At 47.1% G+C, this 19994-nt stretch overlaps 1 protein-coding gene across 5 annotated transcripts in view; it reads left to right on the top strand.

The window, feature by feature from the left end:
• C1H11orf54 (chromosome 1 C11orf54 homolog) overlaps positions 1 to 19994 on the top strand; it is a 34056-nt gene that overhangs the window by 3164 nt on the left and 10898 nt on the right. Inside the window, exons 1-5 of one of the 5 annotated variants that reach the window (XM_075919356.1) lie at positions 9704 to 9865; positions 11787 to 11932; positions 17079 to 17177; positions 17930 to 18003; positions 19875 to 19976. In XM_075919356.1, coding sequence (XP_075775471.1) covers positions 11875 to 11932; positions 17079 to 17177; positions 17930 to 18003; positions 19875 to 19976 — 333 coding nt within the window. In that variant the 5' untranslated portion in view covers positions 9704 to 9865; positions 11787 to 11874. Of the gene's footprint in view, positions 1 to 9703; positions 9866 to 10045; positions 10836 to 11786; positions 11933 to 17078; positions 17178 to 17929; positions 18004 to 19874; positions 19977 to 19994 lie in introns of those variants that run through there. The other 4 variants (XM_075919357.1, XM_006134394.4, XM_006134396.4 and 1 more) reach the window with 4 other exon arrangements.

Raw genomic sequence — 19994 nt, forward strand, 5'->3', positions numbered from 1 at the left:
CTGTGAGGGGATCTGTTTTTTAAACTGGCTCCCTTTGCAGACCAGCTCCCACCTGGCACCCAGCACTGCTGGCCCTGCCCCAGGGGACTATAAAATAGTCAACTAACCGATAAAATTTCAGGAGGTTACTCTACTATTCAATTAACAGATTTTTAACATCCCTATATTGTGGATAATGGTAGAAATGTAGCCGTGTTAGTCTGGTGTAGCTGAAACAAAATACAGGTCTATGTAGCACTTTAAAGACTAACAAGATGGTTTATTAGATGATGAGCTTATTAGATGATGGTTTATTAGATGATGAGTGGGTCTGGCCCACGAAAGCTCATCATCTAATAAACCATCTTGTTAGTCTTAAAGTGCTACATAGACCTGTATATTGTGGATAGTTATCTGACAATATCTACTCAACGTGCAGCAGCAGTCAAAAATCTAACAATGTTGGAAATCATTAGGAAAGGGATAAATAATAAGACAGAAGATAACTCATCACCTCTATATAAATCCATGGAATGCCTACACTTGAATACTGTTATGGAAATGTGGTCATTCTGACTTAGTAAAAAAGGAAATACTGGAAGTGGAAAAGGTACAGAAAAGGGCAACAAAAATGATTAGGGTTTGCAACAGCTTCTCTATGAGGAGAGATTAATAAGACTGGGAGTTTTTAGTTTAGAAAAGATGATTAAGGGGATATGATAAAGATGTATTGAATCACAGCTGGTATGGAGAAAGTAAATAAGGAAATGTTATTTACTCCTTCCCATAACACAAGCACACAAGCAGTTATTTCGACATCTTATCTTATTATACTTTCAAAAGGATTTTCCTGCGGGACAACAGAGTGAAGTCATCCCGCATGCCCGGCTCCCCCTCCCCCGCATGCTCCATGGGAGCCACAAGCCATGCAGCCTCCCCCATACTCCAACTTGCCCCCGCGAGGCCTGAGGCAATGGGAGCCGCGAGCTGCATGGCACTGGGGGCATGCGGCTTCCCTCCTCCCCAGTGCTCCGGAGAGAGGTCGCATGGCTGCTCTACTTTGTGTCGTCCCGCCCTCCATGATCCTATCAGCTCCATGCCACACGGGCCAGTGGTTAACTCTTTCCCCACATGACGCCGGCCCCTGAGTGTAACCAGGGCCGGCCCAAGCCCTTTTGGCACCCTTAGCCTGGGAGCACGGTGCTGCCCCCAGGTGCAGGGCGCTTGCGCACGCCAGCCACGGCTGCTGGTGTGCAGCCCAGGGCCCGCCCCCGGGGCACTTGGCGAATGCATGGGCCAGTCACAGCCGCTAGCGCACAGCCCGGGGTGCACGGTGCATGCGCTACCCAGCCTGGCCCAGCCAGCGCTGCTGGCGCGTGCACCGGGCGGTGCAGGGCCCTGCAGCTGTGGGGGGCAGGGCGCTGCTAGTCGGCGCCACGGGGCCAGCACTGCGGGAGCCGGGCGCACGGCTCCTGATGGCAGCTGTAAGGGACGCCACGCGCCCCTTACAGCTGCCATCAGGCGCCCCCCATCGGTTGGCACCCTGGGCAGCTGCCCGGCTTGCCCATGCCTCCGTCCGGCCCTGAGCGTAACCTCCAGCAGCCACCACGTGGGTGGGAGCTGCCAGAATTTAAACTGAACCGCGTAGCTCCTCCGCTGTCCTGGATGGGGAAGGAGAGGCACATGGGAGCCGGGGGGGGGGGGTAGATTTGGGTGGGGGAAGGGAGCACGCAAGAGCCTTGGGGGCTTGGGTGGGGGAGGGGGCACATGGGAGACTTGGAAGAGGGGCTGGGGATGCATGGGAGCCATGCAACCTCTCGGGCACATGAATGGGGGGAGTGCAGGAGTCACAGGAAAGGGGGGTGCAGGAGCTGTGCAACCTATCAGGGGCTTGGAGGGGGTAATGAGGGAGCCTCACAGCCTTGCGGGGGCTTGGGTGGTGGAAGGTAGGGGAGGGGGTGTGAGGTAAGGGTGCGGGGAAGCCTCACAGCCTCATGGGGGCTCAGGTAAGGGAGGGGACATGCGGGAGCCATGCAGCCTCGCGGGGGCTGGGTGGGGCAAGGTGGGTGCGCAGAACATATGCAGCGTTGCTAGTGGTCTGGGAGGAAGGGGCACATGGGAGCTGCATGGCCTTCCCCTTTGCGGCCAGAGTCCTGTGGTCTCCCCCATCACTGCCAGAGAGACAGGGCCGGGTGCCATACCCCCTTCTCCTTCCCTGCTCCCAGAGGGAAAGGGCCAGGCCAGCCTCTGCTCAGCCCAGCCCAGCCCAGCCCAGCCCCCCGGCAGCCAGAGGGGAGATAGCTGGGAGTTCCCTGGGTGGAGAACTGGCTGCCCCTAGGGAGGAGAGGATCCTGGAGTGCAAAACTGGATAAACACATACCCCCAGCTTAGGAGCACTGGTGTCCTGGAGGGCAGTGTCCTGAAGAGGACACTGTAGTTGAAGAATTGCGCGGCTCTGGACTAGAGAGAAAAGCGAGAACACAGGGAGACACCGGCTAGAGGGAGGCATCCAGTGAGTTGATGAACTAATTCCCATGGCTACCGACTGGAAGCACATGGTGTTGAGTCGGCCCTTTGACAATTACCAAACAAAATTAATAGGCAGCAGGTTTAAAACAAACTAAAGACAGTATTGCCTCACACAATGCACAGTCAACCTGTGAAAATTGTTTCCAGGGGCTGCTGTAAAAACCAAGACTATAACAGGGTTCAAAAAAGAACGAGGCAAGTTCATGGAGAATAGGTTCATCGGTGGCTATTAGCTAGGCTGGGCAGGAATGAAAAACCATGCTCTGAAGTGTCCCTAACTTCTATTTGTCAGAAGCTGGGAATGGGGAAAACAGGGTGCATCGCTTGATAACTTGCTTTCTTCCTTTCCTTTGAAGCACCTGGCATTAGTCACTGTCAGAAGACAGGATGCTGGACTAAAATGGACCATTGCTCTGAACCATGAGGGCCATTCTTATGTATGTACAGCAGGGGTGGGCAAAAGAGCCTCCGCGGGCTGGATCCGGCCCAGGGATACCCTGCTGCTCCCCGCCCTAAGGCCAATTAGGGCCTGGGGGTGAGGGGAGTGCGTGAAGTTTCCTCCACCCTGCCTGTGCTTGCGCAGAAGCCTGGCGGGGGTGGAGGGAACGGCTGGAAGGCGGGGCCACGATCGGCGCTAGGAGCCTCTGATTGCGCAGAAGTCTGGCAGGGGCAGGGGGAGTGGCTGGGACTCCCATCCGCCCCTGACCCTGCCAGGCTTCTGCAAAATCACAGGCTCCCAGTGCAAATCATGGCCCCGCCTCCCAGCCTGGGAGTCACAGCTGCGAGGTGGGACCACGATCGCCGCTCTGGGCATGTCAGAAGCCTAGCGGGGGCGGGGGGAGTGGCTGGGAGGCATGGCACCATTGTCGCTGGAAGTTCTCTAGAATCATTTCAGCTGCAGGGTGTAAAAAGGAGTTCTTATAAATTCTTCTAGGGTATGTCTACACTAGAAAGTTAATTCGAACTAACGGATGTTAGTTCGAACTAACTTTCATAGGCGCTACACTAGCGCTCCGTTAGTTAGAATTTAATTCGAACTAACGGAGCGCTTAGTTCGAACTAGGTAATCCTCATTCCACGAGGATTAAGCCTAGTTCGAACTTACTAGTTCGAATTAAGGGGTGTGTAGCCCCTTAATTCGAACTAGTGGGAGGCTAGCCCTCCCCAGGTTTCCCTGGTGGCCACTCTGGCCAACACCAGGGAAACTCTATGCCCCCCTCCCGGCCCCGGACCCCTTAAAGGGGCACGGGCTGGCTACGGTGTCCGTGCCAGGTGCAAGCCTGCCAGCACCCAGCTAGCAGACCATGCACCTGGCACGGCTCGAACCACCCACCCGATGCCCCCCAGCCCTCCCCCTCTTCCCGGGACCAGGCTGGCGGCTCCCGGGAGCTTGCCCGGGACCGCAAGAAGCGGGCACCCACCTGGGCTAGGGCGGACATCATGGACCTCGTCCACGATCTCCGCACTAGGCACAAGACAGTGGCCGTCTAGGGCAGGAGAGCTGCCAATCTGGCCACCCGGGAGCAGGTGTGCATGAAAATCAAGGTGGTCCACTGAGACCCCCGACCCTGAGCCCTGAGCTTACAATGGCCATCCTGGGTCAGACCAAAGGTCCATCTAGCCCAGTAGCCTGTCTGCCGACAGCGGCCAACCCTAGGGACCCTGGAGGGGACGGACCGAAACAATGACCAAGCCATTTGTCTCGTGTCATCCCTCTCCAGCCTTCCACAAACTTGGGGCAGGGACACCACTCCTACCCCCTGGCTAAAAGCACTCCATGGACCCAACCTCCATCACTTTATCTCACTTCCCTTTAAACTCTGTTCTAGTTGTAGCCTTCACAGCCTCCTGCAGCAAGGAGTTCCACAGGTTGACTCTTTGCTTTGTGAAGAACAACTTTCTGTTACTAGTTTGAAGCCTGCTACCCATTCCTTTCCTTTGGTGTCCCCTAGTCCTTCTAGTATGGGAACTAATGAAGAACTTTTCTGTATGCACCCTCTCCACCCCACTCCTGCTTTTAGAGACCTCTATCCTGTCCCCCCTCCATCTCCTCTTTTCTAAGCTGAAAAGTCCCAGTCTCTTTAGCTTCTCTTCATATGGGACCTGTTCCAAACCCCTCATCATTGTAGTTGCCCTCCCCTCACCCACTCTCTCTCTTCCCCTCTCCCACCTCCTTTTCCCGGTCTCCCCCAGTTTTATTCAATAAAGACAGATTCCATTTTGGAAGACACGTGTCCTTTATTTTGTACATCAAGAAGAGGGGCTAGAGAGGGGTAAGTGGAAGGAGGGAGTCTCCATCCCTAGAGGTATTTAAGTCTCGGCTTGACAAAGCCCTGGCCGGGTTGATTTAGATGGGATTGGTCCTGCCTAGAGCGGGGGGCTGGACTTGATGACCTTCTGGGGTCTCTTCCAGTTCTATGATTCTATGATAAGGGGATGGTTGGATGAAATAACAGGATCTTGGTAACTAATTGACCATTCATTATCAGTTGGAAATAGGTCAATGGAGGGATGATAGGAGTTGCTATAGGGAACTTTCTGGGTGTCTGGCTGGTGAGTCTTGCCCACATGCTCAGGGTTTAGCTGATTGCCATATTTGGGGTCGGGAAGGAATTTTCCTCCAGGGTAGATTGGCAGAGGCCCTGGAGGTTTTTCGCCTTCCTCTGTAGCATTGGGCACAGATCACAGCTGAAGGACTCTCTGCATGTTGGGTCCTTCAAAGTATTTGAATGCTTCAATATCTTTGATATAGGTGAGAGGATTATTCTAAGAGGGGTGGTTGAGATTCTGTGGCCTGCACTGTGCAGGGGGTCAGACTAGATGATCATAATGGTCCCTTCTGACCTTAAAGTCTATGAGTCTATGAGGTGAGGGAGGAATGGGGCACGAGCCCCCGATGGGGAGGACTGGGCTGGCTCTGCGGTCTTCTGGGGGTGGAAGCTCTCCTGCAGCCTCCCAATTGCCCCCTCTCCCCAGATGGCAGCCTGCGGCAAGTGCAGCCGGGCTGATGGCCGAGTGGTGTGATGTGCCCAGTGTGGGTACTCCAGGCACTCCAAGCCAGGACTGCTTTGCAAGCGGGGCACCCCTGAGAACTGTCTGTCTGGGGTGGGGGTCGGGACCCTTTAAGCACAGCCCTCAGCTAGCCTGAGAAAGCATCTCCATGCTCTAAGTCCTTCTCTGATGCCCTGCCGGCACTGCTTCCGGCCATCTTTAAGCCCGGTTCAGGGTCCACTTAATGTGGACATGCTAGTTCGAAATAGCAAAACGCTAATTCGAACTAGTTTTTTAGTCTGGATCCGTTAGTTCGAATTAGCTTAGTAGTGTAGACGTACCCCTATAGCCTTAGCTTTAGAGGAATAGAAAACAATGAAAATAGCATACACATTTGCACTATTACTTCTAAGCCTCTTGACATAGAGATGGTATAGGATGAAAACTGTTTATAGAGTATAGGATGAAAACTGTTTATAAGATTGTTTATAATAAAGATAAGTATTAAACACAGCATGTATGTTCGTGGCAGTGTTTTTGGTTTTTTCTCAACAAATTTTTAGCCTGCGTGTTCGGTATTTTTTGGGAGACCATCTGGCAACCCTAGATCCCGAGGGTGCCGGATTAGAGAGGTTTCAATCTGTCCTAAAAATTACTGAAATTGTAAGCATATATGTTAATGTTATAGAAAATTTTTGACATTTGGGGATTTCTGTTAATCCTGTACTGACATGGTTATGAAAAAATTACATTTACTATCCTATTGCTCCTTGGCAAAGTTGTCTATCTATGATTTGCGACACATCAGTGACTGTGCTGAGATACAGAGAATGCAAGCAAAAAGGTAAAATAGAACTGTGTGTTTCAGAGTTTTGTATTTTGCTTTGGAGAATCACTGCCCTGGAAATAAGAACCAGGATATTTTTCCCCCTATCCCTCTTCATAGTAAATGTCTAACACAGAGACTCCCCAAGCCAGTCCCGCGGGGGTTGGCTATGCTGCAGGAGGGGGGTTGGCCGCGCTGCGCCGTGGGAGGGGAGTTTGGCCCCAGGGCAGGTGCCTGCAGAGGTTGGTCGCGCTGTGGGAGGGGAGGGGCCGGGCCGCAGAAGGGGGGTTTGGCTCCGCCGTGGGAGGGGTGGGGGTTGCCCCTGGTGCAGGCTCCTGCGGGGGGTTGGCCCCACCGCGGAATGGGGGGGTTACCCCCGAGGCAGGCTCCTGCGGGGGTTTGGCCCCGCCGCGGAATGGGGGGGGGTTCCCCCCGAGGCAGGCTCCTGCGGGGGTTAGGCCCTGCTGCGGGAGGCGGGGGTTAGCCCCGGGGCAGGTACGCTCGGGGTTTCCCTGCGCCGCAGGGGGCCCGGAGGAGGCATGTGCTGGCTTCCCGCGGGGGTGGGGGGAGGGAGAGAGAATCCTGAGAGGAGGCAGATGCAGGTGACTCTGCTGCCACTGGCACCCTGTCCCCGCTCCCCAGACTCCACTCCCCTGTCCCCAGCTACAGAACTCTGTCTCCACGCCCGTCCCCACTCCCCGAACTCTATCCCCATTCCCCTGTCCCCAGCTACAGAACTCTGTCCCCATTCCCCTGTTCCCATTCCCATCCCCACTCCCCGAACTCTGTCCCCACTGGCACCCTGTTCCCTACTGCATAACCTTGTCCTCTGCCCTTCCAGCACCCTGTTCTCTCTCCCCTGCCCCCAGCCGCAGAACTCTGTCCCCACAAAATGTATAATTATAAATGCTTCATTTTAGATTTAAATAGCATGAATAAAAAACAGACCATTTATTTCATAACTATAAACACGTGATTTTAATTTTATATATCGCATAATTTAAAAATAAAGTGTTTATCAGAGTGTGTAAGTAAGGGCTGGGGATAGCAAGTGATGGACAGGAGGAGAATAGAGAGGGCAGGGCTTCAAGGAAGGGGCGGGGCAGTAGATCTTCGCCTGTTCTGAGGTTTAAAAAGTGATCTTCGGTGTAAAAAGGTTGGAGACCACTGCCATAGGCTAAAATCACCCTGCCCCCAGGAGCAATGCAGACATTGAATCACTTCAACTTTGGGAGAATGCAGACACAGAACCTAGGAAACGAACTCCCAAATGGGAGCAGTACCCCCAAATAAATCAGTCTTGTACTGTGTGAGTTCTCACATGTTGAAAGCATGTTCAGGTAAACCCGCTTTAACAATGAAAGGATGATGTACACACTGATGGCCCCCCTCCAAGTAACAATTATTTACACTGGGCTTGATAGTAAATAAAAGTAATTTTTATTAAGTACAAAGATGATTTAAGTGGTTGCAAGTGAAAGCAGACAGAGCAAAGTAAATTACAAATTTAAAATAAAAGAAAATGCATAGCTAGTTTTAACACACTAAAGCTTTATTGCAAAGCTTACCCTAAAACTGTGTTGTTTGGGGCAAATCCTCAAGCCAGAGAAGATCTTTTTTTCTCTCTGAGTCCTCAGCTATTCCCTTGAGCAGTGTTTCCCAATTTTATTTGGCCACGGAACCCTTTTAAACTCAAAAGAATTTTGTGGAACCTCTAATAGCAGTCTTATATATGGAACTGAATAAGTAGACCACAAATAAGTAAGGATAATAATAAACAAATGCTAAACAAGGTCATGAGATCAACACAAATGAAAATTGTTATCAATAAAATTCATAAATGCTTAATATTAATTATTTTTTAAAATAATAACATGTTATTGTAATGGAATTTTCTCACAGAACCCTTATTTTCACTTCGCGGAACGCTGGCATTCCCCGGAACACTATTTGGGAAACACTGCCCTTGAGCATGCCATGCCAGCCAAAGACAAAGGGACAGATAACTTCCCATTGTTTTATTGATTCCAATTTATGCAGAACTTTTTGTTCTCTCTCCCACAATCCATGGAAAATTACCTGATCAGACCCTACCCATTGGGGTGGTTACATGTCTTCCTAAAACCAGCCACTACTTAGACTTGTTGAACAAAGAAGGCTGTTCTCAAATCGTTAAGTTGATCACCCCGTCATTAAAGTATCCCAGCACTGGAAATACCCTTGATGGCTTTCATTTGCACATTTAAAAACAAATCATTCCATACTTCGCATTTCTAGCTTTACATACAAGAGTGATACATACACCAAAATAAGATATGCAGACCCAGCAGATTAAGACATTACATGAGGTATTTTGTCCAAAGCATCTTTGAGCTATGCATATTTGTATACATAAGACAATTTCACATAGCATGTCACTCCCTCCAACACCTGTTTCTTCTGTTCCTACTCTCCCCCAGCTGATCATCTTCATGAAGTCCTGTGAACATGCAGATTACTAATGTACTCTCCTTCAGTGTTGCCATCTCCCAATAATACTTCTGCACCTCACTGAATCCTACATTTCTGAGATCTGCCCTCAGTTTCTCAATCCACACTGCTACAGCTCTTGTCCATGCCTGTCACTGTCTTGCCTTTTGCCCCACCCTGCTTTCTATCCTTGATAAATTCCATCTTGCCTCCCAAGTCCATTCAAAATATCAAAGCCATCTTCTTGGTTAATTGCTCAGACTAACCACCACCACCACCACCCACCCACCCACCCACACACTTTTTTCTTTCTGCCACTGAGTTCCTCTCCGTCCACCACTTCAAACACAAGCTACGTATTTTTACATGCTGAGTGCCTTCCTGGTTTTGTATTATGCTACTTATCAACTCTAATAATTATTGAGCTGGCAGCAGCCAACCTGAGAAAGTAAGGTAGTCATCATGTGTCAGCTAAAAGAGATACAACTCCTCAGTTGTTTTCTGCAGCATAGGGAAGAAAAACATTTCAACTGGCTTCTCAGCAAAAGCCCAGCCAGTCAGATATATCCGGCTTATAACAGTTGTGCTGCCTCAGCTAGTCATCTCCAGAACGGCTTGGTTACTGAAGCACTGATCAGGAAAAAAAAAACCTGAAAAAAGCGAGTGGCTTTAGTTTTGCTATTTCTGTTTAGGTGAAGAATATATTTTTTTCATGTGGGTGGTGGAGAATCACTATTCTGCTTCCTTCTGATTTCCTTGTGCTGTGTGAAAAGTCATGTGATCTAAAAAGCCCAATAAAGCCAGTGAGAGTCTTTCATTGACTTCACTAAACTTTGGATCAGCCCTTATGTGAGCAGGTTTTTCCTTGGGAAATTGTTGGCATAAAGTATGATAATCTCTCCTCTTCCTGATCTTTGCTATACCCCTGTGCTGTAGTTTCAGTGGAACTCACTTTTGAAAAGTAATGTTGGTAATCATAAAGACCAGGGGAAAAATAAATTAAAACTTGTGCAGAAATGGATGGCTAATGCTCTTATATTTACTGGGAAAAACTTCCATGTTGGCGAGCAGGCAAGTAGACTTTTTCCAAGCTCTATGAATACCTGGTACTTTTTTTCTGTTTTGTGGGCAAAAGGACAGATGTTACTACAGAGTTAATGATTGATGTTATTGACTTATGAGCTGAATGCTAACCAGTTCTTGCTGGTGGCCTGCTTCAATCACCTGATCGTGGTCTGTTGTAGAGCTGACTAAACTATGGCTACTTTCCCCATGTGAACTGTGAGCAACACTTTTGAAAACTTAGTGTAGTCCCCTTACTAAAGGTGCCTCAGCTTATTTTCTGGGAAGACCCTGTGTGCTGCAATCTAGCCTCACAGACTACAATTCCCATGAGCCCTGGGGAAAAATAGGAAGGAAGTGACTTTTGTTTTGGAGATCCGGAGTCTCTCCATGCGTGTGGAGGAAGACTCAGCAGTTTGTGGATGCTTCCCTCTGGTTTTGGAGCAGAAAGGGAGCCAGGCTGCTGTGGAGGAGTTTGATCCAATTCAGGAGTTATGTTATAGTTACAGACTGGGACAGTGATCTAGCCTTTGGAACTGGGATCTAGCAGGTTGCTTCTGATTGCCCTAGAGGTGACTTGGGCTGTACTTGTGGCTAGAAGCTACTTTACATCCAGCACACAGGAAGAGACTGTGAGTAACTGGGCATCTTTGGGAAAATGCTGCCTGGGACAGACCTCAGAGATACAGACTAACTCTGGGTTTAAAGAGAGGCAGAGAATTCAACCCAGTGAACCATAGCTGCTACATAACTTGGACCCACATACACCCTACCTACAGAGAATCTCCATTACAGCTGCAGTTCTTCAAGCGTGCCCACACAAGCAAGAGTCTGGGACTCTGAGTCCAGGGGTGTGCACACTCTGGGGTGGGATAAATATTGGCAGTGCAAATGGCAGCCAGATAAGTTCCTTTTACTTCTGTGTACTTTGTTAATTGATGTTATTCACTGTTAATTTGTTAAATCCTGTTTCTTTAAGGTAAGTAAAAGTTGTTCATTCTAATGCAATCTATTAGATGTATATTATTTATGATTTGTAATTGTTGTTCTGGAGTTAGATCCAGTTTATTGTTGGAATAAGTTTATTCCTGGAGGTTCCCAAGGCACACCAGTGAGTGTGTTACAGGGCCAGCCAGGTGGAGGCACCATCATTATATGCCCTTTATGAGTAAGGGACAGCAGCAAGGGGGTGGATAGGTTTTCCCCAACTAAACAACATCACCACTGGGGTACTCAGGATCTCCTTTTATGTCAAGAGCATCAGGCACCCAGGGACACCTGTGAGTGTGACCTGCTCCTGAGTAACCCCGGGGAGGAAAAAGGGGGTTACATTAGCTTCAGGTAGTTGCTAACAAGACAATTGTTTTATACCAGGCTTCTGTGGGCAAGGTACCTCATGCCTGCTGATGTCTGTCAACAGAAAAACTGCAACCTCTGTTCTCTATTTTTGGGGGAAGGAAGGGGATGGAGAATCTTGGTCTCATGCCTGCCCAGAGATCAAACTGGACCTCTCACTGAGCCAATACTTCTGTTGTGGTAGGGAAGGAAAAGGAGCCTGCAGGGGGAAGACTGCCTAATTGAGCTCCTAAAGCTCAGCTTTCATAGGAAAATAAAGTCTCAATCTTATAATACCTGCACAAATGCAGAGTTAAAGTCAGGGGTCTGATTGCACAAGCCAGTTTCAGGCTTGGGGCTCAAGCCATTATCCTGTCTAGAACTGCATGCTCTGTGTGTTGTCATTCCAAAACACATGAGGAAATTTGCATTATAAACACATATGTGATAGTCACAATCTGTCACTTGAAGCAAGAAGGTCAGTCTAATCTAGATTATGTATTCTTAATGAAAATTAGAAAAAAATGTTACATATGAAAAATTAAGATGCAACTGTGCAAGCCGTCTTTTAATCATAAACCAATCTGCTTATCAGATCAGTTAGTCTCAGGACCTGGTGTACTCTGATCTCTTCAGCACAGAATTTATAAATCAGTTGTCCAGTTTGCTGAAAGAAATAGAAAATGGCCAAAGTTGAGAAGTTTGCTCTTCATGTCCCAAGTCTAGAGGAGCTTTCTAGAGGTAAGTAATACAATTTTTGTTGCAATAAGAAATAACAAATAACTTAAAATTTTGTATTGTGTTCTTCATCCTTAAATAGAACTGGGCAGAGGTTATATTTGACCTTGTAAAGTTTTTCCTATTTTAATTATTCTAAACTAGCAAACTGTGTCTTTGCATCCATCCCATTTATAACCTTCAGCCCAATGATTGGACACTTAGTTTCCAAACAAGTGACCACAGGATTGAGTCCCCAACGCAGAGCAGGGACTTGAACTCAGTCCCTTCTGCTAGGGGAAGTATCCTGGCCACTAGGCTACAGATTGTTTTGGAGTGGGATGTTCATAATCTTTCCTATTGAAGCTGTTCCCCTTTGGCCCAATGAATATTAAGTAATTGTACAAAGACAGCAGAACAACGCTGTAGCCTCTTAATTAAGTCACTGGTTTGGGAGACAGGAAATTAATGAAAGCAGGCCCGTACATGGGGCAGCAGTGGGGGTGCGAAGGGTGCAAGTGCACCCCCTAATGGTTCTCCAAGTAAGTGTGAGGCAGGAGTGGTGGGTGGCCCCAGCCTCCCTACCTTGTGCTCCAGCCAGCCAGCTAGGGGAAGGCCGGGGCTGACTTCCCACCCAGGAGCAAGGGTGGAGTTGGGGCTGGGTCATGGGGGCAGGTCAGCCACCAGTCCTTCCCATGGCTCACAGCTCCCCTACAGAAATTCCTGTGTATGGGCCTGGGAAGGCTTGTTTAGGACCTGGGAGGAGGGAAAATTGAATTAAAGTCTAGATTCCAGTGTGGGGATTTGCCCACTTGTGAGGTAAGTACTATAGCCACTGGGCTAAAGGTTATAAGTGGACCGCTGTCTCACTGAATGTTTTGGATGTGTACCAGTTTTCATTCTAGATATTTCAATTTGCTGCCTGAAATGAAAAGAATTATTCACTTAGCTCTAGTATCAAAGCACTTAGCAGACCACACTAAGTGCTTCTGCTATCAGCATGTTAAACTACATCCAGTGGAGAAGGGTTGGGAGAATGATGCTCTTGATTTAAGGTAGTGGTGGGGTTTGGGGTGTTTTTTGGGGTTTTGGCCTTCTATTGATTGAAACTTGTGCCTGTTGATAAGAGCCGTGCAAAATATTTAGGCTGAGTCTCAAACCTACTGTAACCTGAGTTTGAGCTAAAGGCATGCTGCGTTTTCAAACTTCCTGCCAGGCTTTTAAAATTTTGCATTTCTTGTGTGAGGTTCTTTGTGCAGTTGGAGAGCCTCTCTGCCCCCAGCCAGCATCACTTTCTCTCCCAGTAAAATCCAAGGTACATTCTGATGTCAGCTAACAGATCCTGTAACTCATTAGCTGGGAGTGGTCCCCATTTGATGTTAGAACCCAACAGTAAATTCAGTGTACTTATTTAATGTCTCTTTCAGATTTATAGAACATGCCCAACCTTGAAACCCAAGCTGCACAAACAAAATAAAATGATAATACAAATACAGAGCTCTTCCTTTGCAGGGTTATTATCCCTTATAACAATGGTTCTCAGTTGTTTTCTTCCAACTCGAATACAAAATCTACCTGTAGTTTCTTGCTAGACCACTCACGTCCCACATTACTTTGCAGCTTCAAAAGATTGCAAGATAGAGATCTTGGCAAAAACCCTTAACTGAGTTGGAGTACTACTTTTACCCGCTAAGTAAGTGTGGGGAACCTTCTTTGAGTTGAGAGCTGCTACCACAGAAAAATCAGTCAGGGGCTGCACACAAGTGAGAACCAAAAAAACTTGCCTCTCAGATATGGCCCCTGACTGAGAAGGAAAAAGACACTCCCCGCATTCCACTCACACACCAGAGCCTAGGGGAGCCCAGGCTAGTAGATTGTGTGCTTCTGCCCCACAGTGGGGCAGAGGGGGCTGGAGCGCCAGCACTGGCTTTCCAATGCTGGGTGGGGGCCCTTAGCCTCAGGGACCATATCCAGACAAGCCAGAGGGCGTATTCAGACCCCAGATCTGAGGCTCACAGCCTCTTGGACCAGTGCTGTCCATATTGCTGAGTGCTGGGCAGGGAGTGGTGAGGTGGTACAATAGGATTGGGTTCGGATTGAGATGGGTGGAGCAATTAGAGAGCACCATGATGGAGTGAGCAGGATGAGTTTGTTCCTACATCAGCAGCAGGAGTAGAGTAGAAAACAATTTCTTCTTCCTTCATAGCTGGGCCCTAATATCAAAAGCTTTTTCTTGCTTTCCCCCACTTCCTCCCCATCAGCCTTTGGGGAATGACTCAGTGGAGATCTTTCAGAGCCTCCTTACTGATCCAATTACATATTACTGCTAACTATATTGTGCAGACTCATTATGGCAAATGGCTTTAACTCTACCAGGCCAGAAGAGAGGTGGGTATGAATCTGTGAACAGGGGGATAAGGAGCAGAGACAGGGAAATCCTTCAGGAAGCTCTAAAAACAGCCTGATTTAAGGAGAAAACATGGGTTACATTTTATCTTCTGCTGTAGAAGGTATCAGTGAAGCCAAACTCCAGGAATGGGTTAACTTTGACCTTGAATACCACCCCAATGACATGAGTTACATCAACACACCATTGTCCATAATGGGAGAGCTTTTCCTGCTGACACATTTCTGCTGGTCACAGAGGTGGTTTTATTATGCTGACAGGAGAACACTCTCTCATCGTTATAAAGTGTTTTCACCAGATGCAGTGCTGCACATGTAGATATGCCATAAAAGCCAGAATCATTCTTGCTTTTACTTTGGTGGAACAGTCCATTGCTATGGGATTTGTTTTCTAGTGACTTTGTTTTACTTTTACTTTTGACCAAATGTTAATGAAACAAAATGAAATATTATATCAAGAGTTGTTTGGCAATATTTCTTCCCTCTGCTCTGTATAGGAGGGGTATCTTGTTCAGACATCTGACCAAAAAAAGTGTTGTTCTTCTCTCGCCCCCCCCCCCCCATCTCCTCTACCCACTAGTTTGAATTCATCTCAAGTCACAATGAGGGGAAAACTGTTGTCCTGTGATATCTATTTGTAGGTTGTGTGGTACTTTTGAACATGAGGCAGGTGTCTAAGTGTGGATTCATTTAAGAGCCTAGTTTAAGGCCTCCTTCCAAAAATCTTGGCTTTTTTTTTTAAAGAAAAAAAATAGAAAATTCTGTCTTTAAGAAAGATGTCAGGATAGCAGAGAAGGGTTTGAAGGATTCTCTGAAACCCTGATTCAGTGAGGCATTTAGCATATATGTGTAACTTTTGAGCTAGCTAGTAGCCTCATATATGTTAACGGAATTCCTCATTAGGGATGTAAGCGACTAGTTGACTATCCGATAAGCAAAAGCTTATTGGATAGTCGACACATTGGATAGTGGAACGAGGAGTAACGGTAGTTCGGAATAGGAAGCCTAATCCGAACTACCTAGTTCGTGCCGCATGTAGCCGCGGGCACGGAGTCCGAACTAGCGGGGATTTAAAAATGGCGGCGCCCGGTAAATTCAAATCCCGGGCTTCATTTGCAACTTCGGTTGCCTACGTTAACCACCCTAGTTCGAAGTAGGGTGGTAGTGTAGACATACCCTAATTGACTAGTCATTGCCCCCTCCCCCTCTTGCTGCCTCTATCAAAAAGAGGCAGCAAGGGAGGGAAGAGAAGAGGATGCTGGAAGAAGCCGTCATAAAAACTGGTTCTCCATCCGCCCCTCCCTCCCCCAGCTCCAGCTCTGTGGAAGGGGGCAGGGGCATAGCGGTGGCTACCTTTGAAATGTACAAAAGCCTCAGTAAGGAGTCCTTTGCAGCAAGAGTCCTTGCGGTGTTCCAACTTTGAAACGTACAAGAGTCCCCACTGGGGGGGTCTTGAATATTTCAAGGCAGAGCCCAGGATCAGCGGGACTCCCTCCTGGCCTCGGGCTACACGCAGCATTTCAACCTTTAAAATGCCCAAGAGCCTCTGCTGAGGCTCTTGTACATTTCAAAAGCCGAACGCACTAATTCTTATCAGATAATCAAATAGTCGATGGAAATCCCATTCAGTTAATCAAAATTTAACATCCCTATTCCTCATGTGCTTGAAGTGACATACATGCTTATGTATCATGCTGAATCAGCATCTTAAAGTACATCCCAATATCTCTATCCCAATATCTATTCAATATCTTCATCAATGATGTAGATATTGGGATAGAGAGTACTCTTATTAAGTTTGCAGATGATACCAAACTGGGTGGGGTTGCGACTTCTTTGGAGGATAGGGACATAATTCAAAATGACCTTAGCAAGTTAGAGAAATGGTCAGAGGTAAACAGGATGAGGTTTAATAAAGAGAAATGCAAAGTGCTCCACTTAGGAAGGAACAATCAGTTCCATACATACAAGATGGGAAGCGACTGTCTAGGAAGGAGCATGGCGGAAAGGGATCTAGGGGTCATAGTGGACCACAAGTTGAATATGAGTCAACAGTGTGATGCTGTTGCAAAAAAAGCAAATATGATTCTAGGTTGTATCAACAGGTGTGTTGTAAGCAAAACTCGTGAAGTCATTCTGCCGCTCTACTCTGCACTAGTTAGGCCTCAGCTGGAGTACTGTGTCCAGTTCTGGGCGCCACATTTCAAGAAAGATGTGGAGAAATTGGAAAGGGTACAGAGAAGAGCGACAAGAATGATTAAAGGTCTAGAGAACATGACCTATGAAGCCAGGCTTCATGAACTGGGCTTGTTTAGTTTGGAAAAAAGAAGATTAAGGGGGGACATGATAGCGGTTTTCAAATATCTAAAAGGGTGTCACAAGGAGGAAGGCGAAAATTTGTTCCTCTTGGTTTCTGAGGACAGGACAAGGAGTAATGGGCTTAAAGTGCAGCAGGGGAGGTTTAGATTGGACATTAGGAAAAAATTCCTAACTGTCAGGGTGGTCAAATATTGGAATAAATTGCCAAGGGAGGTGGTGGAATCTCCCTCTCTGGAGATATTTAAGAACAGGTTAGATAGACATCTGTCAGGGATGGTGTAGGTGGAGCTTGGTCCTGCCTTGAGGGCGGGGGGCTGGACTCGATGACCTCTCGAGGTTCCTTCCAGTCCTATTATTCTATGATTCTATGATTCTATGTGTCATATGGTGTATTACTCACCAAACTTCAATTTCTCACTAACACATGGTTTTTACTTTATTCTAGTCCTGCAGGATGGACTTAAGGAGAACTTTGCTGACGTCCAGGTGTCGGTAGTAGACTGCCCTGATTTGACTCGTGATCCTTTCAACTTTCCTGTTAAAGGTAATATACCATTCTAATGGTAAGTTATGACTCTGCCAGTATTTGATAATTGAAACTCTCGAAGATGGTGACAGAAGAAGGGTGATCTTGTGGATAAGCTTTAAGGCTGAGAGGTAGGAGAGCTGCACCCGACCGACTCTGTCACTAGCTTGATGTGACCTGATTTAAGGCATGTCATTCACGCGTTCCATATCACTGTTTCTCATCTGTAAAACAAGTTAAACTTACAGGCTAAACTCACCACTGTCTGCTAAGGGTTTTAACATCCTCAGATGGAAGGGGCTATGTATGTGCCAAATACTGTCTTGCTACTCAACCTCATTCTAATAACAAGCTTGGTCCCAGTTGCTTTAACTTCCATCACTGTATCTGTACCTTCTGCTGTCTTTGCATGATGACACTACAAACTATGCCTCATTGGACACTGGTGTTCCTCGATGGTTGCCTGGTAGCCTTTGTGTGTGTTTGTGTGCCTATAGCACAGTACTACTTTTGAAACAGCATGGCTAGCTTTAAGAATTGAACCCATACATTTTTCTTCCAATTCAGACCTACTTTAAATGGCTTTTTAGGTTTTTGGAAAACTTAAATATATCTTAACACACAGAAAAAACTTATGATTTAAAATACTTCCTAGAAACTTAAAGGAAGCTTTTGAAGAACAACTTCTTTGTCCTAATATACTTCAGGTACACAGATAAAATTTTAGAGGGATGCTCCTGAGAAGCTAACTTGCTTTGTTCTTGTTCCAGGACTCTGCGGGAAGCCTAGAATAGTGGATGTGGGAGGTGTTCCTTACCTTGTGCCTCTTGTACAAAAGGATAAAGTGAGTTAATTTATAATCCTGGCTTTTTAGTGCACTTGCCAAAGAAAGAAGCCTATGTACCCAATGTTCCCTCTAATTTTTTCCATCCTGAGGCATATGCAGATATGCATCACCAGTAGGAACACATGCTACTTGCTGTGGGTGGCCACCTACTCTGCTAATCAGCTGGGTGACCCCTGAATCTTTTCTGGGTTTACAGGGAACACTGTATGTAGCAATGATACTCAGACATTAATGATTCATGAGACAAATAATTGATTAATATTACCCTAAAGAGTCACAGTTATGTGAATTAATTGTTTCATTTACTATAGTGCTATATAATCATATTGAAACAGTAATTACAGGAAATATTTAGTATATATTATTCTTACAGCAAAATGACTAACCAAGTACTATTGTTTTATCAACTACTATTGGTTAATAACATAGTAAAAGTTTCTGGATTGGTTTAACTTAGGTTAATAATTAAATCACAGTGTTTTAATATGTGCTGCGGAGCCACAGGAGACACATTGTGGTCTCAATCTGAGAATCACTGACTGTAGCCACAATCTAAAATAGTATGCTGGCAAACACAGACTGATGAATGCTTCTAGATTCCACTTGCAAAAATAGTTTGGCATTCTGAAAGCATGGACCAAATCCTCACCTGTGTGACTGTTTCTTCAAAAGCTGTCAGTGACAGCAGACACCAAGGGATGTTGGAGGGAATTACCTGAGGCTAGGGGTATGGTCTGTATTTGTATGTATTGTATACTACCCATCCCTGGTATCTAGCCATGCACTCCATGCTGATTATAACTATTTGTAAAAGCAGACTCTCGGGTGCTTGGGTATGGTGCTGGCATAGGTCAAAGTAAAGTTCACATTCATACTTGTAAATGTATTTTCTTTTGGCAGAGCATTGGGCCTGCCGGAATCTGATTCTGAGTGACCTTATTTAAGGATATTTGCATTCTTGCTTTAAAAATGTCTTTAGCATGAAGATCAGTAATTTGGCTCTTACACAGGACAGGCTTGTGCAAGAAGATCCTGTAATCCCACAAATCAGTGCATGATGTGCCCAAGCCATTAACCTTGAACTTGACCAGATGTCAATGGTGTTTGGATTTGAGGATTGTATTCAAATCAATTTGTGCAAATAAAATAATGATATTTGGATAAAATCATCAAGAAATTGCAGTGGATATGGGAGGTGGGTGACCCTATGGCTTGGGGAGGCAACCCCACCCCCAGTCCCAGACCCCATGCTTCCTCCACATTGTGGCCTGGTGGCCCCTATCCAGCTTCCTCTCCCATACTCCCCCACTCCTTCAATGTGGCTGCTGGCCCTTGCCCCCTCCCTGCCCCAGAGTAGCGCCCCCACCCCCAACCTTTTCGAGGCCCTGGAGAGCTAGCAGATGGCACAGCCCCAGTCTGCCTCACCCCGGAGCTCTGGGGAACCAGCGGATGGCTTAGCCCTGGCCTGCTCTGGAGCTTTAGAGAACCAGCGGGAGGCATGGCCCCAACCTGTCCCAGAGAGCCAGCGGGCAGTGCAGCTCCAACCTGCCCCAGAGCTCAGGAGAGCCAGCGGCAGTATAGCTCCAGCCTGCTCAAACCTCAGCGCTCCAGAGAGCTGACCAGCAGGCATGGTACAAGGCTAAGCATGGGTGAGGACAGGTCAGGCAGTTTAGGAAAGCAATGCCTTCTCCTTCCTAGGATACCAGCCACTCATGGCAGGGGATGTAGCTGAGATGAGTTACAAGGTAGTAAATATACCTAATATGTCCTAATATACTTCAGGTACACAGATAAAATTTTAGAGGGATGCTCCTGAGAAGCTACCCATCCCTGGTATACATGTGAATGGATGTCTCTTTCTTTTATAGGTTTATGATTTGAACACTGTTGCCAAGCAAATAGAGTTGCCAGGAGCTTTCATTCTGGGAGCTGGAGCGGGGTCCTCTAAGATTCTTGGAGTAAATGCTGAGGTCTGTAAGTATGTATAA

The sequence above is a fragment of the Pelodiscus sinensis genome, chromosome 1 (assembly GCF_049634645.1).
Source record: "Pelodiscus sinensis isolate JC-2024 chromosome 1, ASM4963464v1, whole genome shotgun sequence".
Taxonomy (NCBI): domain Eukaryota; kingdom Metazoa; phylum Chordata; order Testudines; family Trionychidae; genus Pelodiscus; species Pelodiscus sinensis.